Source organism: Prinia subflava, chromosome 2, assembly GCF_021018805.1.
Source record: "Prinia subflava isolate CZ2003 ecotype Zambia chromosome 2, Cam_Psub_1.2, whole genome shotgun sequence".
NCBI classification, from domain to species: domain Eukaryota; kingdom Metazoa; phylum Chordata; class Aves; order Passeriformes; family Cisticolidae; genus Prinia; species Prinia subflava.
The window spans coordinates 91653395-91680308 of record NC_086248.1 but is presented as its reverse complement, the minus strand read 5'-3'; the positions used below and the strand labels follow the sequence as shown (position 1 = coordinate 91680308).

Genomic DNA, 26914 nt, shown 5'->3' with positions numbered 1-26914 from the left:
TTTGCATGGTTCTTTTTATTCAAATATTTTGAGATCTGTGTTTTTATGTACATATATAGGTATACATATAATACTTGCCACATTTGGCAGCTGTTGTTTAATGCATACAAGGTAAACAGGTACTTTTCATAATGAAATCTTGTTTAGTCTGATGAGAGGCATGAAATTCCCAAGCAGATACTGAGCTCACTAAAGCTGTTTCTGGTCTCTATTTCCAGTTTCATTACTTTTAGTAGTTTGTGACTTTAAGCCATCCAAGATTTGTTACAAGTAACATAAACTTTGACAGAAGTTTTTTTGTTGTTGTATTTTTTTTTACTCTTCTCTTAATTGTTGCTTTATTTTGCTCAATCTTGTCACTTCAAGCCTCATCAGGAGATTGAAGCACCTCTGAATAATCTCACACAGAGACATGGTGGGTTTCATATGTGCACCTTTTTGAAAATAAAGCAGGGTCATCCCCTTTGCCCATTTCCAGGCATCAACAGACAACACCGAGAATTTCTACACAAAAAGCATGCCATAATGAATTTGTAACACATCAGCTACAGAAATAAATGGCTGCCTTATTTTTAAAGAAACCACAAATGAATTAAAATAAAGCAACAAAAAAACTTCTTCACATATGCCACACTTATGGAGAGGATCGATTTATTCCTGAGCAGGCTGGCAAGTATCCATTGGTGGTCAAGTGGGGCAGAGGGAGAAGAAAAAGAATTTTAAGCTGAAAAAGGCACAAAAGACAAAAATATTGAGGCCTTTAGGAAAAAAAAAACCCAAACAAACCTATCTTCAAACCATGTTGTTTTACTGATCAAAATAGTATTTGGTGATGATGATAAAGTTGAACATTAAAGATGATGCAAGGTATTCAGGGTCAAATTTCTCTTTAACTAGCAAAGGCCCTGAGGACTTTAGATGGAAAAACCTGAAAAAGAAACATGTTTATCTCTTTAGAACCTTATACTCCAACACCTTCAGATATTCAGTACATACATCTGGATGAAGAATCAATAGGAATTCAACCTAGAAAAAAGGGAGGTTTTGGGGGGTTTTTTGGTGTTGGGTTTTATTTTATTTTTAATTTTTTTATTATTATCACTCCTTACTTTCAATCTCATCTTTTAGACTGGCACAATTACTTGTGACAAGTATTTAAAGTTGAGATTATGGGGTATGTTTCTATTACAGGATTTGTAAAATACATTCTCATCTGTTTGAATGCAGGTACATCATCACAGAGGAGACAGTGCATACAATTTACAAGAGATATTTGTAGTAAATTTCAGAGATACACAACAACAAGCATCTCAATATAATACTAACTTGGAAGCCAGGTGCAAGTTTTTCAAACTGTACATGTATTTTTAAAAAGATACTGCCTTTTAAAATGTTTATATATTGAAGCATTTTCATTAAGATCAAACACCTTTTAAAACTAGTAAAATTATAGCAGCAATATGAGAGAATATCTAAGCCACATGAACATTATTAATGAAAATAAAACCAAACATGAAATATTATATTAGTCAGATGTTTGTGTTAATATCAAGAACAAGCAACACACAATTACTTATGTCAAACCAAAAAATCTGGATTTGTTAATCTATGAACAAATCTGTTGTATAGTTTGAAGTTACCATTTACAAAGCAGTCTTGACTGCTGACTTTCACAATCACCTTTCTGGAGTGTCCTGGAGAACTCACTTGAATCTTAAATTCCAAGTCTGACTAACACCATTTCTTCATCTTTGTTTAGGAACTAAAGATGCTTTTAAATATGGATTCCTTAAAATGAGGCTTATTTTATTTACACTATTCAAAGTTTACCTTTCCTTCCAACAACAAAATGTGCAGGAGGATTTACAACATGCTATACAATGTAAAAATAGACTTTAAAAAGTCAGAACAATGCAAGTAAAACTGTACAATGTTTGTTCCCTGCTCCAGTTCATTGCACTATTAAGTTAAACTGGATGAGCTGTCATGCCCAGATGACTTACTGTAGGATCAGAAAATCCACACACACAGGGGAGGTAAATGAATACTGCTTTAGGTATAGTGCCAAATGAAAAAATACTATGAGTTATATCCAAGGAAAGCTTCTCATCACAGAAAGGAGCACGGCTAATTCTGAAAGGCAGCCTTCTTCATGTAGGACACAGAACTGCAAAAAACCCACAAATACACATCAATAAATATCAGTGAAGTTGGTCTGCATAAAAATGTAATGTATATACTAAGATATTTAAATGTTGGATTCTACCCTATTAGTAACACAGTAAAATCTAGTAATCAACTGAAACTGGCAATTAAGTTTTCAGCCTCTCTCTAAAGGTAATGAAGTGACACAACCCACTATCTTTAACTAGTATTATCCAGAAATGAGTTAACTAAAGGTCATGTCTTAAATAGTGCTTTTTAAAGTGTTGTATCAGAAAACAGAACATTAAATAACAGGTGACGCATGCAGTTATATTTTAAAAATATGCACTGACAATTTGAGATTCTAACTCTACTTTCTAATTCTGGTGCGTGTACTAGAATCACACAGTGGCAAGATAAGACATGTCCTTCATGTGTTTCTCATTCCTGTTTCAATGTAAGACACAAACCTCAGAGCAATCCAGCTTTCAAACCAATGCTAGCACAACACAAAAGCAAATAAAGAAGTCAGGTGTAACAATTAAACAAAAACTTCAAAGGCAAGAAAATAAATGTTCTCATTATCTGAAATGCTTGCATAATTTTAAAATAGGACAAGGTACAAATTCTTACTTCATTAAAACAAAAAAAAAAGTAAATTTTTACTTGAAAGATCAGGTATGAAATAGCAAGGAGAAAGATTGGCAATCACTGCTTTCATGACATCTACATTCAGAAGAAAGAAGAAAACAATACTAGACACTTCATGCATTTTACTAACTAGTAATGTATAGCATATTATTTTCAGCACTCTATTTTTGTCACAATTACTGTTTGAAGACCATTAGAAACGAACACAAAACTTAGCAATAAATACATCTTATAAAGTTTACTGTAATAACACATCTGATTTCAAAGGCAAACATTTCAGCTCTTAGTACATACTTATACATTTTATATAATTGTTATGTAAAAATTACTCTTGTACACAAAGCCAAATCTGCACATTTTGTAAAAACTGGAAGTAAAAAAGTGGTAATCTTTTAGAAGTAGAAATAACGTGTCTAGATGTGATACCAGACAACCTACCCTAGTAATTAATTCTGTGTCATTGATTTGTTCTGGAACTAGCTACACACTAAGGAACTCTTGCTTCCAGCAGATTTTGTCACATATTCTTCACTACCCATATAGCAATAAAACAAATAATTCCCCTTCCCACAATTCTGTCTTCAGCCTCTACTTTAAAGCTGCAATGAACTCCATCCCAGCAGGCCCTCCCCATGTTCTCCTGCCCCCAAACAAACAGGAGCCCCTGTACTAGCCCTGAAGTAGGTGAATATATCAGACCCAAGGAAATGCTGGCTTTTCAAGGCAACAGCTCATTGCAGACAGCAGTTTCAGTCCTTCTCCTGCCTAGATGCTGTTCCCTACAGTATTTCTGTTACTCCCACAACACCTGCTTCTGTCTTGAGGGGTTGAAATTGGCAATTATTATTTGTGAGACTGAAGAGACAAACAACTGCACAGAGGCATTTTCTTCAGAAAGCAACCTAAACTTGCATACGGCAAAGACTACAGAGGCTACTGCACTATATATAATATACATAATGCTAGTAATATAAATATTAGTTTTTATCATATATATAAAATATTACTTGCATTATTGTACTTTGCAAATTAATCACTATGCAGAAAGTCATTACATTATACACACAAGAAAGACTGAAAGCTTTAAAAAGAAAGTAAAAATTCAATGAGCACTGTCCATACAAACACACTTTCATCAAAGGATATGGCACTTATTATTGCTGCAACACTTAAACCCACTGCATCTATAAGCTATGACACATAGCTATAAAGCTATGACCTGCTTTACAGCTTAACTTATGCACAAAACATTTTGCTTATTTAGGTCTTCCAGTGGACATAAACACAGTGTTTTCAAGTCACATTGTATTAGTTCAACCATCAAAAAAGGTCAACAGAAAGATGAGAACAAATAGCATTTAAATGCTGTGACATTACTGAAGCTGCCAGCTTCAGTCCAGAGGTGTGCTTTCTAAGATAAAGAATTTCAGTCTTGGTTTGGTATTTCTTTCCCTGTCAGTAAATTCATTCCCCCACCCTTATTCAAATCCCAGTTTCCCCTTCACTAGTGGCTCCTAGTGATAAAATATAATGAGAATATTGATATATTAGTATACATTCAGAAAAAATTAAACCCAATTGCAAATACTGATCAGTTGCATGCTACCATTTATTTTAAGTCTAAATTTATAAAATATAGTATGAATCTTATGCTAGTGGGAGAACAACTAGAGTTCACTTGCAAAGCAAATAACTAATTCCCTTTCATTATTGGTAAATTTAGGATAGAAATGTTCACTGAGAAGTAAAAACAAACAGAACCTCACAAAAAGAAAAATATCCCCTTGAAAATAATTTAGGCTGCAATAGGAGCAACAGGAACAAGAGAAGATAAGCTGCTGCACTGCACCAGACTCTTTGCAGGGTATGTACTTAAGTCTGGCTTTGGGATACTTACCTTTGAGGAGATATTCCTTACAGAAAAGATCCAGGGGAGCACTAAATGACCCCTGGAAAGAGGGACTTAAGCATGACAAGGAAAATGATAATATTTTTAACATTTTGGGGGACACAAGGGGGCAGTAGAAATTGGGGAAAGAAGATGCTTTAAAGAAAGCAAGCACCAGAAATAATTTCAAAACTAATAATCCTACTGAGAAATGCATATAGAGGTGGTTTTATCCCCTAACATGAAATGCACGGAGTTGTTATTTTTAATTTCTTTATTACACTGGATTTGCACACACCACGCTTCGAAGATTTCTACTTCCAGCATTTCAGAAGGATTAGGTGGTTATGAAAAAGAAATTTAAGAATGATCTGTGGTAACACAGAAGGTCAGTAGCAGATCTGGCTGCAGAACTGTCCTTCAAGTTCCAGCTCTTGCCCAAACAACTTTACTCAATCACTATTAAATGAAAATAGTGAGTATTAGACAGAGGGGGGGGGGGGGTGTCTGCGTGTGTCTTCCTACGTGACCCAAATTTCAGAATTATTTTGTGTTACATCAACAATTATGCTCAGTCTTATGGTTCCATTCACCTTTCCATGTTCACAGCATTCTTCTATTTGTTCCTTTACAGTGTACTAACAATACTTTTATGTCAATAGTATTTTTCCTGTAATTTTTTTCTTCAGTTCTTGCTTCTGAACAATTTTAGTAATTTTTCAACACTGAACAACTAATATCTGGGCAAGTCTATTAATAAATCTCTGGATAGCTTAACACCCATCATAAGACTACATATCCTAATTTTTTACATACCACAGAATAGCAAGACACTGCTGCTTTAAAAAATGATCAAGCACATGTTTGTAAGGGTTTTTTCTGCTCTGTAAAACAGAATATAAATTTTGAAAAAAGGTTTTACCTCTGTGCAGTCAGACGCCAAACTAGATTTCCCATAAAGCTACACATATCCTAATGTCACACATAATTTATTGTCTGTTTTTTCTGTTGCAACTTTGGAAAAAATTGATCCTCAAAGGAACATGTATTCAACAGATTTTAACAGAGCCAAGTACCTTTGGTGATGTAATTCACACATTTCAAAATTTCATTTCTTGATTAAAGCTTAAGAAAAAGCAATGAAATCAATTCTGTGTAAAGTGAATACAATTACCACTGTACTATATGGATTACACCACTGGGTTCAGAATTTCTTTCAGAAAACAAATTTAAACGCTAAATCTTCTTAAAGAATTTTAACTTGCCAACACATTGTTAATCTCTACAGTGAAAAGAGCAGAATCCTCAAAAAGTAGGCCACTCGTTTTGTTTCAGAATTTAAGAAATAGGTTAGAATTTCATGTATTAAAGCTCAGCTGAATGTTGATCTAAGTGGTTGTAAAGAATTCAACCAATCTCCTCTTTGTAACAAACTTTAAAAATCATGTCCAGACAACAGACTGGTGGCTGGGAGTATTTTGTGCCATGAAAGCCTCGTGGGAGTTTCAGGCCAGAAGTTTTAGTGGCAGGAAAAGAGGAATAGGTTACAACTTCAGAAACAACTGGAAGACTTTCCCCGTTGCCACAGAATAAATCTACAATACAAGGTAACACTGTTAGCTGAGTTATAAATATTTAACATAATGCCAACATAGCATATGCAGCTTAGTTAAAGCTACAGTGAAAGGAGGAGTAAAATTCCATGCTCACTAGCTGTGTGCTCACAACTGCCGACCACTGAGCACACAAACCCACCCAGGATGAAGAAATGCTTGTTTCTGTTCACTAAGGAAGTGGCAGCTGGTGGCAAATTGCCTTTTCCTTTCACAGTGAGGGATGCGAATGATTCTCTCCATGTTCCCACAATTTGTGCTTCACAATTTCAAGCTAATAGTGTTTGCATATGATGGATGATCAGTTTGATCCAAGACATTTAATGCATGATGTTTTTTGCATTTGTTGCATCTCACTTGTAGAACACCCTTGGTGATTTTTAAGTAATGAGCATACAAGAGGCAGGAAGGAACTTTGGTTCAAGCTTCCTAGATCATCCTCTGGTATGTTCAATCTACTTCTAAAAGCCTTCTTTGATTTTAAAAAAGATTTCTCAGTTTCCCTAAGATGCCAATTTCTTCTCAATATCCCAGAAATCTGAAAGTTCTTCTGGATAGCTACATCTAAAAATAAGAGCAGACACTGTGAAGAGCACTGTTAAATCCAGACACTTACTACCAGATAGATGTATTATGAAGAATAAATAGTTTTAATTACTGACAACAGTTCATCCTCTTGGGTCAAGATTCTGCTCCACAAAACTGTGATTTAGTGCCATTACCACTATAAAAAACCTTGACCATGATCCTACATGGCACACACAAAGACATCTGTCTAATTTAGGAAGAATTTTTAAAAAGATTAGGTAACCAATAGAAAAATCAAAGGAATCAACTGAAAGAATCTCTGCATTCTTATTGTATGTGCCAGTTCTTCAACCCTACACAAAACCTTAGAAATGGATCTCTCAACAGGAAATCTGTTGGAGCTTCCAGAATATTGTATGGCTTTTTTCAGATTTTCTGAAGTGACAGCACACTATATGTTATCCATAACTTAAACCTGAAAGTACTTTCATATATCAGTGAGATGAGACTGTGAGAATGACTGCAAGTCTGTGTGAGAAATAAAAAACCCTTTAAAAATCATTTAGAGTGAGATAAGCCAAAAGACAGTATATTTGAAAAAAAAGATGAAACTTGGAATGCATGATACCAAAAGAAGAGAAAAACTTTTGCAGCACATGAAAAGCAGAATATTAGAAACATTTTGGTGGCAAACAAAATGACATCCATCATCCTTCTGCACGGGCATTTGTTCAGATCTCAGGAGTTTGATGCATTTGCTAAACTTTAAACACTTAAGAAAACTGTATCATATGCCAAGAATTAAGTAAGAATGTAAGCATTACAAGAGCTAGGCAAAAATGAAGTCAGACAAAAAACATTTTAAAATAATTTAGTGACCTGGAAACTACCTGGAACAACTCCTTAAAGCTAAGGCAAACAGTATTTTTCAATGTCTGACACTCTTTAAACAAATTAAAGAGCAAGACTGGAAAGTAAATAACGCCAACAACAACTTTTAAAACAGTATCTGAAGAAGGTATAATAAGTAAAATAAATACTTTTTATTACTGATCAGAAGGTAACACTTGAAATGAAGTAGTAAGCACTTTGCATGGCAAATGCATTATTACCATGGGCAGTTTGAGTTCCAGTTACTGAAAAATCTGTGCCATGGAAGATTTTAACGATACCCATTTCACTTCATAAGCCAGACTCCTTTGTTCCTACTGATGTCATTCAGCAGATTGCTATATTTTACTAACACAAACAAAATAAACATGTCTTATTTATGAACTGTATGCTCAGAATGCTTGGACAAAATAGCACATAAATGAGAGCTGTGTTTGATTAAAGGGCAACATAATTCATGAATCTTGCAGGATCACTGTTTTCATATACACATTAAATGTAAATTAATTTAGAATGAAATAAAATTTCTGCTGAGAAGCATACTCACCCTTTAAAATATAGTCTGTTAACAAGCTGGGCACTTTCTCACTATCCTCTTTCATGGCATGCAGAACTGAAATATGAAAAAAATCAGGTATTTAGTCATAAATTAAACACAACACTTAAAAGAAATACCTTGGAGCAGTTCCAACTACTCATAGAGATACTACTATGAGATGTAAGAAATCTCTCAACTGAAACATGAGAAGATACAATGAGACATCACATCCTTTCCACCTTTCACTTGTGTAATTCTCACTGAGCTCCACAGTTCAGGGATGCAGGAGTCCCATTTTACGTGGTTAATATTTTACAGTAAAATGCCATCGGTCATAACAACAACAACAAGCATCTCTTCTCTATAAAAAATTCTCACCAAAAGAAAGTCATGACATCCAAAACTAAAGTATGTTAACAACTATTGCTGGGCTGGAAATCTCAGGACAGAAGAGTATGCTCCATTACTTAATATCTTTAATCATTACCTCAGATAATGGAAAAATGCTGTGAATAATTCTATGGAAATATTAGTGGTGCTTTTTTTCCATCCCTGAAATGGTGAATGTTATCTGCTGTGGGTTCGAAAAATCTTAACTACATTACTTAATTTGGCATTAACTTATAATAATGCAAAAATGCCATTTTGTGACATAACTGAGTGGATCTTGTCCATCTTGCCTATTTCTGAAGAAGGAAAACACCTGGACAAGCTTGACTGGACACATATAAGCCTGTCCATAACTACATAAAGAAAAACAATGACTGTTCTTTATAAATTGCTCAGGACATGACTGAAAGAAGCAAAAATACAAAACTATACTGAAAAGCAATATTGAATAAACTCCAAATTCCTCATATGAGACTCTAAACTCAAATTATAACAAGTGTTTTGTTTCAAATTATAACAAGTGTTTTATGTTGAAGTAAGACATTAGTGTTCATAACCACGGAGTAATACAAAGCTTTGAAAGAAAAGCCAATTGAAGAACCCTACCCACCTGATTACTGCCTGTCCTAACAACAGCAGACAGTGAGTCACAAATCCACAACTGACTCACAGGGTCAAGTTCCAACCAGCCCACAGAAATCACTGTCAATACTCTCTACAATGCATTTGGGCAAGACATTTTGTTAATAAACCATCAAACAATACAAAATGCTTTCAAGAGGCTTTAACGCATGCTTAATAGTGTCAAGTGAAATTTAAATATGGCAAGAGGATAAAATTTCATTGCAAGAATAAACATAAAATGAGAAATCCTTTGTCACAGACTAAGTAAGAATTAACACCTAAGGCTGCCTACTGTAGAAAAATAAAGGGAACTTTAATTCCTACTTAAACATTTAATTTACTCTAGAATTAATATAATATTTATTTTCTCTTTCCAAGAAACAACCAATGAGCCTTTTACCACCCCTCAGCCACCTGTGGAATCACAGAACTGCTGCTGAAAATCTTAAGACATACTCAGATTCTCCAAAGAAATCTGATCCAATGCACTGATGCACTTTACTATCTGTTTTTAAAGTGTTCCTGTAAACATCCAGTGGAGATGCAATTGACTCCTAGAGATGCTCTGTTGTATTAAACCAGCTTAATGAGTAATTTTTTTTAAATACAACCGTGACTTCTTGCAAATTAGAATAAAAAAAAACAACCAATAAAATCAAACAACTAGAGGGCTTAGAACTTACAATAATTTTGAAGATCTGACCTAAAAAAGGTGTGAAGAATGGGGAATTCAAAGCATTGTCAACACTTTGTTTGGTTTGGAATTCCTAATTACTAAAAATTTATTAACAACAAAATCCCCCACCAAAACGCGGAGAGAAGCTATTTTAAAGGCAATCAAGTGCACTCATTATGGAACTAGTCCTAAGTATCTTGACATCCACTCCATTTCATCAAAGTCATTACAATAACCTCAATAAAGCACAGCAAATGTAAACAAACAGGGATCTATCAGGCACTATAGGAACAAACTGCATGATATGCAGCCAACATCAAAACATGGTAGGAACATTTACCTCCTGATACATGCAGGTGTCTGGCCTTCAGGGTTCCAGACAACAGCTAGGAAACAAACCTAACATGAAGGCTCAGAAAACAAGCTGGCCAAAATCCATGGTTAAAATCATGCATCTTGATATACATGTCCTAGGGTAAGGGGGGAGAGAGAACTGGATGGATTCATCGGCTTTGAGCAGCCACAACTGGAAATACAATGAGGAAAGGATCAAGGGAATTTCATATGCTCACTTTTGGTTAATGTTTGAAGATCTTCAACAGATGGGGGTCCATTTTTCTTCTCATAAGGAATGACCGTTGTTAAGTACTGTCAAATAAAAAACAGAGTTACTTGACAGTCCTTTCATGCAACCTTGTTGTTTGCATTTTATTTTGTAAAAGTGTAGCAACTGAAATTGGTAGCCACAAATAATCATATTTCAGAATAGATTAAGATTTTACCTTTCTATCTCAGAGCTTTTATTATAGAAACTAAGGTTGTTTTTTTTTTCCAAACTGTGTGGCCACTAGAAGTCATGCATGTAATTGTCCTCTCTGCAAAGAAAATGATGCTGCCTCACAGTTAGGTGGAAATGGAAACAGATGGCTTTCACCTTCTGCTGCTATACACTTCCAACCAAAAAGAACAAGGCAAACCTAATGAAACGTAACACCCCAGAACACGGAATCTGATTTAAATTATCAGTTTTCATAGTTGAGTGTGGTAACAGATAGTTTCAAACCAACTCCTTTTATATCCAATTCTATTTACTGAAATCTTTAATTCTTGTCTGCTTTAAAAAAAAAAGAACCACAACAAAATTTTTTAAATCTTTCAAGATTTTCATATCTGCAGTGCAACTAAGATTCATTTTCAAATTCTTGATGTAACCCTGTTGGTCTTTTATGACATGCATTTTAAGCAACATCTTACTTTGCAGCCTATATGAATGCATATTCCCCTTAAAGAGGTCCAAACTTCAAAAGTACTAAAATAGCTAGAATTTTCCCCAATGGAAAAGCTTCCTAAGATTTCCCTCAAGCCAATCTTTAAGAACAGGAACTTTATTTTGGTTTCACAGCTACAAGGCCGTAGGCAAAGTAACCCTCAATGTCTTACTCAGCTTGACGTTTAGGTAGCTCTCTAGGCAGCAAGCAGAGAGCGTTACAAGCAAGGTGCAAGGTCCCCTTGCCTGGTGGGAACAGCCCTTCAGCGAGAGTCACTCCTACCCCAGCCTATGGCAAAGAGCTGCACTGGCAGAAGGAGCTGAGGGCTGCCACAGCAGCTGTGGCCACTGCCATGTCTGCAGCAGGATCACGCACCTCACACCCACCCACATCATCTGTATAAATGTCAGAGAGGCTCAGCTCAGAGGCACTTCCCACTGTACAGGTGGTACTGACACCTCCCCAAGACCTTCTGCAAACACGGGGTGCTTCTCTCCCTCCCTCTTCTTTTGGCATTTTCTCATGTCCACTCAGCACAGCAGAGAAAAGTATGCAGTGCCTCTCAGGAAACAATTTTCAATTTCTTTTCCAGGAGATGTAACCAACAAGTGTCACCAGAAAACTGCTCATAATAAAATTACCAGAATTGACAGCTAGATATAAGGCTGCTGAATCTGCCAATGGCAGAGATGAAAGTGGATCTATTAACACAGAAACCAGATTTCTGTCTGTCTTTTCCAGCCTTCAGAACTAATTGGCATTCTATCCTTTATCTGGACAATAAAATACTGGAATATTTCACTGTACCAGATATCAATTAACCCCGTTTCCCTTCTCCTGTAAACTTCACCTTTCATTTTTCTTCTCTAACAGTAGCAATTAAAAACAAAAAAAGGAATTTCTTAGTTTCCAGAGATACTTTCCTTCTACTCATCAACTCTGCAGCTGTAACAATCAGTCTGTATAACAGCACTATAAAAACTCATTTCCTGAATTGCTGTGTGATGGATAACATATGAAAAGAATGAAGGAGTGACTGAAGTGTAGCTTACTGACAAGACCAAGTGTTAAATCTGCTGTGACCTCTAAATTTTTAAAGCAGATTTGATGACATGATAAAGCAGCAATTCCCACTGCAATTTTTCATCACCTAGAAAAAGTGTTTGATATGCCTGAAAATCAAAAAGAAGATGACTGTCTTGAATTTTCTTCTGGATGTATGATCACAGAAAGAGCTACCAACACTTCAATGTCTATTTTTTTTTTGGACTACATTATCAGATAGGACCAGGGAGTTCACACTGGAAGTTTCTCTTTACAGGGTGAAAATCTCTTAAGCAATTTTTACTTATGTCTCAAACACATGCACAGAAAATGATTTTAAGAAGAGTAGTACCCACTATGAGATGGTAGTAGAAGGTGATAAATGCCATTAAAATTAAAAAATGGAAAAGAATTCTGAAAAAACTATACAAACTTGTCAAACCCTTTTATGTTGTAATCTTACATGTAGGAACTTCTGGCTTCCAAGGTGCACAAAGACCTGTCTGTCCTTGCAGTTTTTTTCATCTCAATTCCACCTTACTAACTCTTCCCTGCTAGCAGAAAACACCTGAATGTGAGTTTATAATGACACTCCAAAAAAACCCTCTCAAACTTATATTGTGAGAGCAGCATTAAGAAACTGCAGATCTGATACTTGTTCAATTTTGCAACTTGTCGCAAGAAGATTACATCAGTATCTCAAAAGCAGGGCCAGGGTTTGGTAATGAGAGAAAAAACCCTGATCAAATAAAAACCTTCCAAACAGAAAACAAATGCCAATGGAAAATGGATTTCCAGGCATAAATCCCAACAGAGCTGGTATCTTTTCCACCTTTCTACCCTATATTTCATTTTAAGCTCATATTACTTCCATGATTTTCTTTAAGGTACAGGAAGGGGAATAAAAACCTCCCATAACCACAAGGATGTAGAAAAAGATAAATCAGGAGAAAAGAATGATCAACATGAGGAATAACATTAATAAATTAACTCAAAAAATGACTGGAAGAGTTATTCGATCACTGTTATTTTTAACATATCATTATGCTACTTATGTCTACATAGGAGGCAGATAAAGTCTTTTAACCAAAAGTATGATGAGTGGCATAGCTAAATAAGCTCACTTTATGAAAATACATGATATTTAAAATACCTAAAGATACAGGTATAATCAGCTGTAATTTATGGTGAAGATAACCAAGGGAAAAAACAAACCAGCACAGTGGTACAGCTTCACAAGTACTGTGATAATGCAGAGTGATAAAAACTCTTGTTAGGTAAGCTCTGTGCATGTGTTCAAGATCCCCAGAGCTGAGGACAAACAAGTAACTGGATCGATGTATTCATAAAATCTCATACACATACCTTGCCTGTGAAACTAGGCAAGTCTTTGATTTCTAGCCTCATGATTACAGAATGACTTGAGAGGAACTGTTTTACCTCCCAAACTCCTCTGCAGGATACAACACTCATCTTCCAGACAAAAGCCTAATCAGCCTTGACTTCTAAACTACCAGTCAATTTATTGCCTCAATGGACTTCTCACCAGGGAAAAAAATAACTTTAATGGACTACTCTGACAAAACGGCATAAACTAAAATAGTGAGTACACATTAAATAACGTGAAATACCAATATTCTGTAGAGGGCCAAAAGATTAAATAACAGCATAAGCATTAGCAGTTCACTAAAATTCAAAATGCAGTTAATAAAATACACACTACAGATCTGAAACAGCAGGCAAGTTATTATTTTAAAATAAGGCGTGAGAATCTTGCTTCCAAGGCACACACAACATCTATATGATGCCCCCTGAAACTGTCTCTCTGCTCTACATTTCAATATTTAAATAGCCAATGAAAAAACACAATCTTGCCTATAGCTCGCATATTTTATATTGGTAATCTGCATTGCTAATTTTTGGCTACTTTTAAAATCATGCTGTTTTCAAAGGCAAAAGACAATACAGTCTATACATTTTCCAGGTGCTCTGTTTGTAGATGTATCAGCTCTGAACATTTGAAGAAAAAAGAAAACAAAACCTTTTTTTCATTATGCAAGTTGCTAATGCTGAAGGCTGAAACACTACATCTAACCTGATACACATTCTTTGACTGGTTATTAGATTTTTACAGACATGCAATGTATCCAAAGCATGCATTATGCTAAAAGAGACTTTTAGTCTGGGCTAAGAAATACAGGTAATTAGCACAGTGCATCAGGGTATCAAGTCTTGAATCTCTTGAGCTGCTGAGGAGAGAAAGAGACTGCAGGCTGATCAGAAACGTGGGGTAGGGAAGGAGTAGAGATTCCAGCATTTTATCCTGTTTTTTCCTGTCTCAGCATTTGTCTTCAGCTACTGTCAATTTTCAAGATCTCAACTCCTACCAAAAGTGCAGGCAAAGAATGAGAAAAAGGAAGAAGAGAGCCCAGCACCTGTTTCTCTCCACTCGAGTTTCCAAACGTGTGGCGGAAGCCATTCTGTATGACATTTGAGATCCCTTCCATGCTGAAGCGCTAAAAGTAGTGAAAACATAGCAGAAAGAAAAAAAAAAAAAGGGACAGAGAAAGTTCAGAAGACTATTAATCAGCATTTATCAAGAGTACGAAAGACAAATGGCAAAGACAAGCTCCGAAGTGTATTTCAGCACATTTCTATTTCTTCACTCATCTACCTAATTTTTTTTAATTATAAAGCAAACCTTGTAATGGCAGTTAAGCAGTATTTCTGCATCAAAACGTATTCAAAAATATGAAATCTTCACACTGAATACTCAATAATAGACTTGCCTTTTACAGCTGTTTCATTTAGAAATGTAAAAGAATAGCATTTTTCAAAGTTCAGCTTACAGTAAAATCCCCTCTAACATTTGTGTTTGAACAATGTATGTTTAGAGACATTATAGACACCAGTTTTTCAGATTTTAAGCATGCACTAGAAACACTGCTCTGAGGTAGTAATTTTCAGTAATTTTCAGTTCCACCTCTTTAAAACTTTTAATGCTTTTGTGCTACATTTTCCACAACTGAAGCAACAATTAATATTCTCTATTTTTTGTAATATCAAAAAATATACATTATGAGACAATAATACCCCCATAGTGATTTCAAGTTCCACTGCATGGAATCCAAGTAAAGAAGAAGCAGTATCTAATTCAACTACACGTTTTCCCTTGAACTTTGTAATCCCTTTTGCTTGCTGGAGAAGTGAAAAAAATAAAATCAAAATCAAAATAGTTTTGATGTTTAGCATGTGATATAAAATCAGCAAGTGACATGAACATAAAAAGAAGAAACAGCCAAGCTGCTGACACAGGGCAGTATGATGAGCACACCTCAGCATGTTTATCTGAATTTATTTATGTGAGGGGAATAAAATGTGCTGGAATACAGTATTCTTTTACCTTCTGAAGCACACAAGGTCAGTAAAGACACAGATTTTGCTGAAGCCATCTTAATTCTTTTAAGATATCCTACTTGAAGGAACTGGTATCTTCAAGCCCTGACTATTTTTAACTGCTCCCCTCCATTTCCCCTTGTGAAAGAGGCAAAAGTTTAGAAGCCTAAGAAACTGATTCACCCAAAGAGGGTAGCAAGGACAAAAAAACTAATATACCTTTTTTTTTAAAAAAAAAATCAGTTACAGTATCTACAGGAGAATTCATTTTCTTAAGTGTATGACAATTTAATTCTTCTTCAAATCTTTGTATTAAAATGAGACTTCATTATAGTTAACAAAATAACCAATTATTATATTTTTTATTAACAGAAACTCAGTCTTCACAAAGCTACTAGAACATACTATCTGCATGCACATTCTCAGCACTTTCAAAAAAATAAAAAGAAAAAAAAGGATTGTTGAAGGAAGGAACTTTGAACCTTGCACCTCTTTCTGGGAGAGGGCTCTCAAATCTGTCCTTGATGACAATGAAATCTGTTTGCAAAGGAATCACACACATGCAGCTACAGTCTCAGCTGTGAGCTAGTCTGTTCAATCCCTCTTAGAAAACGACCTGACACATCTCTCTCTTGAGGTGACCAAATATGAAAATGTCTTACCCTGGCACCATGTAAATTATACCTGAAAGCATCAGTCAAGTTTCGAATCTTTAAACTAAGCAGAATAGTTTCTGAATCACTTGACTCAAGCTTCAAAACACAGTAATTATTTTTCTTTCTAAGTAGAATATCCCTTTTTGGTTTTCCATGACTGGGAAGGAAAAAGGAACTATTCACTCTGCTCTTGTAAAGGGGTGACAATTTTGTAGTCTTCCAGACATAGACTTTCTTAAGTTTTAGGGAAACTTAGCTACACACAAACATCTCTCATTTGACAGATGAGATCAGAACCCTGTTTGGGTTACATCACAGGAATCTTACGCTTGTAAGTTTAGAAATAAATTCTGAACTATTAATATTTCATTACAAATGTTTATTCCTTACATGTGAAAAGCAACCCCCAAAACCTTCTGATGTTGAACTGAAGCATTCTTTCTGGGACTTAGCCAAGATCTACAAAACCACATTTTCTGTATTCCATAAGAGGCGCTAAGAAATTCAAACATTAATAGCTCCCTTACGTAATTTTAAATTATACTAGACAGATAGGAAAGAAAAAATTGCATTGAGAATGTGACAAGCTAATAACCTAATTTCTTTTGCTCTTTGACTCCTCTTATCCAACTCTACTTGAAAGACATTTTTCCTTTTATTGCTATGTTCTGTAAAGAATAAAACATATTATCTCCTCCCTGTACACATGCACTACAGTTTGGCCTCCCTCCTGTCTCTTGTTGAATGTAGTAACTCTGCCACAGGTTAGGAGATCCATGGTAAGACGTTCACTCTTTTCCTACCAAAAAGCCAGCATGATCAATAAATATCTGTGCAATTACAGCAACAATAGTACTGAATTTCCTGCAAGACTAACACATACTAAAATTCACCCAGTGAAACCAACCACGTAAATGAATTTGCCTACTGACAACAGAATACAGAGCAGTTTAGCCAAAGACAGTATTTTTAACAAGAAACGTATGCTAGTTCCAGGCTGATTTGCAAACAGTTAAAAAAAATTTCTGAATAAGACAAGAGTAAAATATATGACCTTGTGAAAAAAAAATCTCAATAGGAAGAGGTTACGCCTTGTTTGTGCATGAAGGCATGGAAGCAGGAGTACCAGGTATCTCAATATAATCTAGGACTACTACTTCCCATAGTGGAAAAAAAACAAAACCCAATTTAAATGTATAAAGACTTATAAAAAATTTCTTACTGTTCCAGGCATATGACCTCTTTCCTGTTTGCCATTCTGAGGACTACCATTTTTCAGCTTCTTTTTCTTCTTTGCTGTTTCTTTGTGTTCTCGCTGTTTGTTTTGTACTTCAATGAGGACAGAAATGAAGCTGTTTTTCACTTCCTTCTCAAACTCCAACTCATCTCGTAGAGCCAGCTGCTGTACCAGCTCCTCAGAATAATCCTTAATAGCAGTCTCAATTTCTTCTAGCAGTTCATTTAATTCAGCAACAGACAATCTTTTCACTCCTACAAATAGTTCATATAAAAAGCAGTATGTCAAGATTTTAAGCATGAGAAAACTTGTGGGAGTTATAAGAAAAACGTACTCTGAAATTTCTCAAAACAAAAAATTCAGTTCTAAAACAACATAGAACAAAACCATAGTCCTAAAGGAATAAACACATCCCAGAGGTGACAAGATTAGCAACAAAAAGATGATTAAACTTTCTACTTCTAAGAAATCTGTGATAATCTGCAAATATGAAGAATGTGGTGGAAGCTGAATTAAGTGCTAAACTTCTGACACAACTATAAACTATTCCTTTCCTCTGCACTCACTGTTCAGAGGAAAAGGCTTTTGTATTTTCTGAACTACTGGGGGATGGTTACAGATAGTGCATTTATGATCAAGAAAATGTTTTGAGGCTTGCTTGGGTTAAAAGTGAGCAGATCTTTGGGGACTGCTTTCTACTCCAGTTTAGGTCTGACACACCCAGGACGCTGGCAAGTCCCAGCAGTTGCTGTGTCAAAGAACATAATCTTATTTGGCACTTAAGAAACAGCTAGTCCTGATTACACTAACAGCTACAATCTGTTTAAGGACATTGCATAGATGCTTGCAATTATTTAGTTTCATTGAATTAGTATAGTAAATATCCTGTCTGCAAGAATTCTTGTAAGGGAAAGCACCTACAGACAAGTGTTGAAAAATACAAATAAGGCCACAAACTACAAAAAAGTGTAGCTCTTAGATGCATCAAAGGTAGTAAGTGAAATGTGAATTCTTTCTCTTAGATTACAGCAGGGAAAATTGATTGGAGAAAGCTCCTTGTCACTTAACTGAAGAGAAGGCAATGAAACCTGTTAAGACAATTCTCTGTCAGGCAGTTTTTCAAGGTAGCTTAGGCCTTAAACTCTGTTCAAACAGTGTAACAGTACTGAGAGTGAGCACCTGTGAGTCCCAGCACTTAGGAACAGTTTCACAGCCTAATATCCAATTGTTGTAAAAGCACAGGTTAGTAGCAGGTTACCCACTGCAGTCCTGACTGCTGACGGATCAGTTGTCATTATCAAAGTCTTGAAAGGGCTGCATAGGAAATACTCAGCTAATGCAGCTGAGTGGACAGAGGAATTCAAATGCAGAAGACTACATGGACTGAAATTTAGTAGGCTGAAGAAATCACTTGTGTAACCAGAGCCTCATTTTTGGAGTACCTTAATGTATGTCTTTTCCTATCCATGAAAAAAGTAAATACAAGTGATTTCCTGCTCTGAATCCTAAATGAATGAAAATCTCTAATCTATCCTACAAAAACCAGACAGTTTCTAGGAAAAACCTGTAAAAATTTTAGGGAGATGCAGACCAATTCTGAAGCATCTTCACACACTAAAAATAAGTAGCAAGAGCTTTTAATAAAATAGTGACCTGAAAGACATGAAAGCAGATTCTGAGAAACTAGTGAGGTAATTTAACAAAGTTAAATTATCTGCCAAAGTAACTCAAGGCATTATTTCGTCGAGACTGACCTTTAAACTGTAAAGATGCAACAGACAAGAAGGACTCCTGAGGCAAAGCAAAATAGATATGATATGAAATACCCAGCAAGCTTGATTAGCTCCAAACCCTAAGACATATGGAACTGTCAAAAAAGCAGGAAGCCCTGCTGAACACAATACATTTTGCTTTCACATTCCTGAAATTTATGTGTTAAGACAGTTAAGAGACCATTTTCATGGTTGGGATCTCTTCCATAAATCTGAAATGTAGCAGAAACTCTAAGTCATGCCACAAGAGGTTGGCCAGTTTTCTGAATCTCCTACAGAGTTTGTACTGTTGACCCAGACTACAGAAAAGAAAGCATCAAACTTTTTAAGAAAGACCAAAGTAGAAAGATCATCTACCAAATATTCTTTGTGTCCCTACTGCTTTCTAGAATTCATGTTGGCAAATGCACAGATTAAACAAATTTTTACATCATGAAACTGGTTAGTCACAGGTTTTTTTACACACAATTCAACCTGCTACTATTAAATTGGTCATCAAATTTCTCCTTTGCTTTTGTATAGGGAAGCACAGATGATTTTATCTTTGTATCTTAGAGGATACAAAGGATATTTTTAATTTTTAAGCTTTCTGAAGAGGAATGGAAAAGGAGGATGGAAAATATGTGTGGTCCTTATGGGGCAAAAAAAATGGTTGCCTTATTTGTGCTACTGTCTATCAAGATATGTTGCAATGACTGAAACTGTACCAAAGGTATGGTAAAGCTTTATTTACTGAATAGCTTTTAAGAGCTTTAGCTGATCTTAAACACTGTACTGGCAGCAAGAAAGTGTCTCACTTTACAGAAAATAATGAAGTTTAATAAAAAATGACCAACTTATCACTTTACTCGTGAAGGAATTTCATTCCACTGTATCAACCTTCAGAATATTTGCTTTAAATTGGAATTTCTATAAAGTCTTATTTTTATTCTTAAAAATAAGAAAAATAAGAAAGCTGACAAAGGTAAGTCCTCTATGTACTAAATCTAGGCTATTATTTCAGGACATTTTTAAAATATTTTTAAATGCAGATATTTCATACGAAAGATTTGCTAAGAATTAAACACGTGGCAAATTTACCCTTTGAAGTATTTTCACTAAGCATAAGAGCAAAAATACTAAATAAATACCACTTACTCTCTTCATAACTGTTGTTTGTACTGGATCTCTTGAGGGTCTGAATTTCCTGGGAAAGTATAGAGAGCCGATCTGACTGGGTGGGCGTTTCATCCTCTTCTGGATCAGGTGATTCCTGCATCATTTCCTCGATTTCTTCAATCACCTTTGAAAAATGAAAACCCTCATGAAAACCCTCCTACAAATTGCAATGAAGAGCTTGCAATTTGAAGCAAAGCTGGATGAAACTACACCAAGACTGGATGGAAGAGGATCAACAAAACCATACTGACATTTCCTCTCCATCCTTGCTCTCTGAGCATAATCACACCTTGTAACAGTGAAGTGGTGATGCCAAAACAAGCAGTGTGTTGAAACGACGAGGTTATTTCTATATGAAGGTACCCATGATTCTGCTTAAGAGAACTAAATGAAAGAGCAAGCTGGAGTATCTTTCCTGAGTATTCAGTTGAAGGAAGACACAACAACAAAAATCAATTCTCTCCCCCACTCCCTATTTTACCACATTTCTCTATGTAAAAGAAACACCCCTCCCCCAATTAAAAAAAAGAAAAAAAAACGAAGAAAAAAACCAAGAACAACCAAGAAAAACTCAAAAAACCTTCTCAAAAACCAAAAAGCCCCTCTGAATAGCCTGAAAATCATCTGTGCTTGTGAGAAGTATTTTTGAACTGGTTTACCATAACCTGAAGCCGATTTGCATCCCTGGGCATAAGACCTGAGCCAAACAGAAAGTATGACAACAGAAATTCTGTGCATAGATAGCTTCCTTTACATCACATAAATGCCTACATTTCTACAGCCTAAATTACTAACAAGACATCTGAATAAATAACAGAACAACTTTTAGGAGTTTAAAGGCTGTAGTCAGTGCTGAGATCCAACCCACAGTAAAAAAGGCAAGGCCAAGGCAGTTCAAGCAGTCCTGTCTCTTGTATTACTACTAACTGTGTTCATCAGAGTTCACAGCTTAACCATTGCTTGACCATTTAAGCAACAACAAAATAGATTATTTGTTTGCTTACTAAAGCAGGACCTTAATAGACCTGACTCTCACTAGCCTTACTTACAAGAGCAATTTTCAAGGTAATTGACATAAATCCATGGACTTGAAGACTTTAGATACCAAGTAATTCAAAAGCTCAGTAGCAGAAACACAGATCTGCCCTCATGTTAGGCAAACACTTCAAAGAATTCTTGCTAACAACAAAGCCCTGTGAAACTATGAACTGCCACACAGCCATGCTGGAAAGCTACAAACTCTATCATACCACTAAGATTCTGAAAATATTTTTGCTTTTTAACATATATATTTAATTTAGTAGCATTCCTGACTAATCCATGGTAAGAAATACACAAAGATTTCAAAGACCCCAGAGTATCAACCTCACCTGAAGTACTGAAACATTTATCAAATCTGAATGAAGTCATGATATCTCCCACATTATTAAAACCCTAAACAAAGAACAACCAAGAAGCTTAGCAAGAACAACAACAGATAATAATAACATTAAAAAAACATTCTACAAACAACAACACTGTCTCTGCTGAACACTTTACCTGCTCTGCTGTGAAGAGTGGCTCCTCATTGATGCAGGAAACAATGATAGAATGCATATCCAACTGTTCTCTCAGCTCTTCATCATCTGACAAGTCAAGGTTCAAGTTGTCATTTATCTAAAAAGCATGAAAAGATGTATTTATATAAATATATATACACCCCTAACGTGAGGGTATAAAATGCATGTGACATGTACAAAAAACAAAAGGGGAACTACCATTGAATTTTAAGAATGAAACTGAATCTTGGCCCATAATAATGGAATCAGTAGGTTTTTCCATCAAATAGCCTGGAAAATGAAATGAAAACTGCGTCTGGACAAAGTTAAAATTGCTGTCAATCTTTATTGTTGCTAAATAATGTCTGTACACAAAGACCATATACACATTGACATGCAGGTATCTGCATGGGAGGTTGTCAAGTAAATACTTAAATCTTAACTGAAGACTGACAGATGTCTATGTGGGCTGAAAAACTTGCTTATAATGCCTAATGTTACACAAACCTCTTACTTTTAAGTGCTTTTATGGTTCCACTTTGTCACACAATAAAAGACATGGAAAAAACCTGAGAAGAGTTGATACTGAATGGTGATATCAGAACACTGGTTCAAACCAAAGACAGACATACACTAAGAGACACAAGCCCTCCTTAGTAAGTCAGGCATATTTTACTCTCACACAGTGGTACATCCTGGTTTATTTACAAAATTGTTTCTGTACTTTGTCTATTACTAGATTCCAGCCTCGAAAAGGCCCTCAAAGCTGCAATCCCCAACATCTGCCATTTGAGCTCAACTTCTTTAACTGATCTTTTTACAAGCATCATCACTGGCTGTACAAAGTCCTTGGTCTCAGTATTAGGTTTCAATTTTTCTTGTAATTCCTCCAATTTTCTCAGTTTCTTCAGAAACCTTAATAGTTCTTAGATTAATTTTGAACCTGCAACTACTATCCCCAGATAGCTCATCTGTAGGAGAAAACATACAATTTGCACTTCTTCAGCCCTCAGTACGAAGACAAATGCCCACTTTTTTCCACAATCTGAATTCCAGTAACCGTACAGTGACAAAGCTCCAGACTCTCTCTTCACCTACCACACAGATACACAGCAATTTGACATTTTTAAAATGTCTGCTTTCCTCAAATAACTCTTCATGCATATAGGATATGACAATAATGATGGGATAGTAAGCAAGGATAACAGCTTATCTAGAAGGAGATCTGCTCTCCCTTCTGACATCTCCAGAAACATTTTGAGAGACCTTCAAATAAATTTTGATAACATAGACTAATAAACCACCAAAAATGGCATCAGCTGTAATCTGGACTAAAAGGAACATCTGGCTTTCCATCCAGCCACACTCCATGCCTCCTCCTGTCCTCCTGCTACCAGGGAATGACCCATTTAAAAGTAACCTAGTGAAAACAAAACTAACAAGGTATTGCACATTCCTTGGACCACCGTGAACAACGCCTCCACACTTCTTTCCTGTCAGAGATGTACAAACGTGTGCACAGACTTGTCCTGTGAAGGAACCAAGAGCAGGCGGATCAGCCTTACTGACCTTTTATCCTTCCCTCCTAAAACAGGAGGAGAAATGCTTTCTGCACAATTTTGGTAGCACGTTATTGGTTTCAAACGCATCAGGGAAGTGTTGCTTAGCTGTTAGTTTTCATTGTAAGAAGATGAAACAAGATACTAGCTGGTCCATATGTGCTGTCACATATCCAGCAGCACTGCTGAACACATAGCAGCACAAGAAAAGTATGTCAAACGCTCCCACAGCCTTTCCACATCAGAAGGCATGCCATGTGGAGTGAAAGCTGAAAAAACTTCAGATACATTTAATCTAGGAACTGGTTTTCTCTCTGCTGGCAGAATACCTAAGATTCTTTCTAATCCAGCAACACCACTTTACACTTTTTAATGTACTTTCTTCATAATTTCCAGCAAGTAATTTACAAAAACTAAAAGAAACATTTTCTTATATATTATACTTAGTTCCTTATCAAGAAATCCGTTAGTCTTCCAGTCCATTTTTCCCTGACACAAGGTAACAGCATGGCAGAGTTGTATTTTTAGGTAGAATGTAAGAATTTAATTACTCCAAAACCACACATAAAATCTGAACACGGACTCAATAAAAATTAGAAGAAACACAAGTCAAATTCAAGGGATTATCATGAGACTCAAATCAAGAAAATGAGTTCCAAATTTGCACCTTCCTCTACTGAACCCCAAAGTATTTCCTTCAGCAGAACAATCTTTGCTCCTGTCACATCTGCTGATCACCTGATGGATGGCAGAAGCTAAAGCACTACCGGATTCTCAGACTACACACTCAGGTATTTTTACAACATAACTGAACTTCACTATGTTTAAAAGATAAGCCACTGGTTTCCTCAGAAAACCAGTGAGATGGGAATTCCTCTTAGCTCTTCTTCCTGACGTGTTTTAATCCACTTTTAAGATCATCAGAGGTCGACCCTTTCTATAAACCTCACTGAAGCTCTTAATTCCCTGTTCCTCCCCCAGAGAACTATTCTATCTCTTAAATAAGGAAAACAAAACAAACTCTTGCACTTCAGTGTCCCCTGGGCCACCTTTCTTGTTAAAGAAGCCATCTGACCGTGGAATTAGATGAACTTTAGAAAGTCCTCACTGGATTTACTAAATCAGAGTACTTCTGCCCCATTCCCTCCCTAACCCAGACCAGTGTCTAACATGAATCACACAGCAGAAAGATTTGATGTGAAACACTATCTCACTTTACACTTTTTCTATCATGCTCTGGCTCTGATGAAGAGTCATCTAAAACTAACCCTGAATTATTTTCCAGTCCAGGGAGATGCAAACATACATCAATGGTTCTTTGATTTTTAAACAGCTCTCATGTATAATGGCAAGTACTAAAAATATTTTCAGACACTTAATAACAACATTCTTTTATACAAATGCAAACAATTTTACTTCCCTGTTGAGCACCAAGGATCCAAAGAGGGTTCTTCTGCTGATCAGAACTTACCCCTTTTTCTGAAAGATTCAGTGTTGGCAAGTGCAAAGCTCTCGTGTGGGATGATTTCCAGTCAACTGGCATCACATTACCATAATTATCAGTCAAGGCATTCCAAATCCTGGAGAAAAGAATAAAGGAACAAAAATGCAGACCCCAAACCAAGCAGCAACTGAATCAGCAATAATCATATTCCTAATGGGTATATATCTCTATCAGGAACTCTATTTTTCTCCCTAAATATTCATCAGTGTTCTAAACCTATGAGAAAATGTTTTTGAGAAACATAGTTTACCTCCCTTTTCAAACAATGTATGCACAGCAGTGAAACAAAACAATAAATGAAGACACGGTTTCTACACTAATTATGTAACTACACTCCAGATCTTTTCTGGGGGTGGATGAGCCTTTCCTTCAATGAAATTTGAGCCGAGCTATAAATTACATTCCTAATGTTGTTTAGCACAGGCTGCGTAGCAAATTCCGAGCCAAATATTTTTTTTTCCTTTCCATTTATCACAGAATAATGAAAACGTACAGATCAGACTAAAATTATGGAAGAATTTATTTTTTTTTTCAAGAAGTACTCTTGCAGAGCTCAGCCCACCACTCTTGTCCTCGGTGAGTCTTTATGGTTTCCAGAGTGCACATCCTCTCTGGCTGTCCTGCCCATACAGCCCCAAGCTGGCGAAGCAGCTCAGTCTCTAACCTGGGAGCAGGCTGCTCCCTCAAGCCCCAGCCAAGCCCTGCCTGCAGGCGCTCTGCTGGGCTGGATGTTTGGAATGGTTGCCTAGATAAGGCCCACAGGAGGTCACAGGAAAGGCCCGGGCAGACACAGAAGGGCAGACAGAGCCTCATCACTGCCCAGCGTGATTCATGGTTCACTGAACTCACCTCACTGTTTACACCACACATCTAGGATTTTGCTAACAGGCTTTTTTAAATTCTTCTCTTAGAACAAGACATAGTAAATTTACTGTAAAATAAGAAAAATTAGTAAAATAATGTTAAAACCTGTACCGCAGCACGGCTCAGATAGGCTCTATTCCTCAGGGGAAAAAATCCCAAACAATTATCGCAGTTGCAGCTGCAATTTTGTTTTTCGCCTGCTTTCTGCACTTTCCACGTTTAATTTCAAGCACTGAGACAGCGGACACTCTGCAAGAAGCTAAACAAATACTAACCACGGTCACTGCACTTCAGAACAAGTACTTCTCGCTACTCGGCGGGGTAGAAAGCTCTGCGATCCCTGGCAGTCCGGGGATGAACCCGGAGGGCTGCAGGTCACACCCGCGGGGCCGAGCGTGCCCCACGGCCGAGGCCCGGCGGCTCCGGCTGCAGCCCCGGAGGCGGGGAAAGGCTCCGCTCCCGCAGCCCACAAGCCCGGCTGGGCTCGGCCAGGCCCAGGGGCAGCGCTCCCGCAGGGCAGGGCTGGCGGGCAGCCCTGTCCCCTCAGGCCGGGCCGGGCCTCCCCTCCGCTCCTCTCCGCGCCCCGGCCCGCACTCACTCGTCGTCCTGCAGCGCGCTCTGCTCCGTGAGCGGCCGCAGCGGAACGCGGCTCTCGCCGCCGCCAGCCCGGGCCTGCGGGGGCTCGAAGCAGAGGGACAGCTTCGCCCCGAGATCCCCGCCGCCCCAGCCTCCCTTGTCGCAGGCAGCCTCGGGGCCGCTCCCGGCGGAGGGCTGGAATCCCGAGAAGTCCTGCCAATCGCCCGGGTCTCGCTGCGAAGCCGCCGCCGCCGCCATAGCCGCCGCCGCAGCTGGGGACGCGCCGCTGCGCGCTCCCGGCGCTGCGCGCTCCCGCAGGCGCGCGGCGGGCGGGGCCGCGCCGGGGCAGCGATCTCGGGGCCGGGCTGGGCTGGGCCGGGCTGGGGCAGCGATCGCAG

The 26914-nt window shown here is 37.2% G+C and overlaps 1 protein-coding gene across 1 annotated transcript; it reads right to left on the bottom strand.

The window, feature by feature from the left end:
- FEZ2 (fasciculation and elongation protein zeta 2) lies at positions 1 to 26914 on the bottom strand. The gene is made up of 9 exons (XM_063391005.1): positions 26539 to 26914; positions 25044 to 25152; positions 22015 to 22131; positions 20455 to 20599; positions 17531 to 17799; positions 14692 to 14772; positions 10517 to 10592; positions 8264 to 8329; positions 1 to 2167 (listed from the first exon to the last, which is right to left on the bottom strand). Exons 1-9 carry the CDS (start codon positions 26772 to 26774, stop codon positions 2151 to 2153), a joined length of 1116 nt encoding a protein of 371 aa, XP_063247075.1. The 5' UTR covers positions 26775 to 26914; the 3' UTR covers positions 1 to 2150.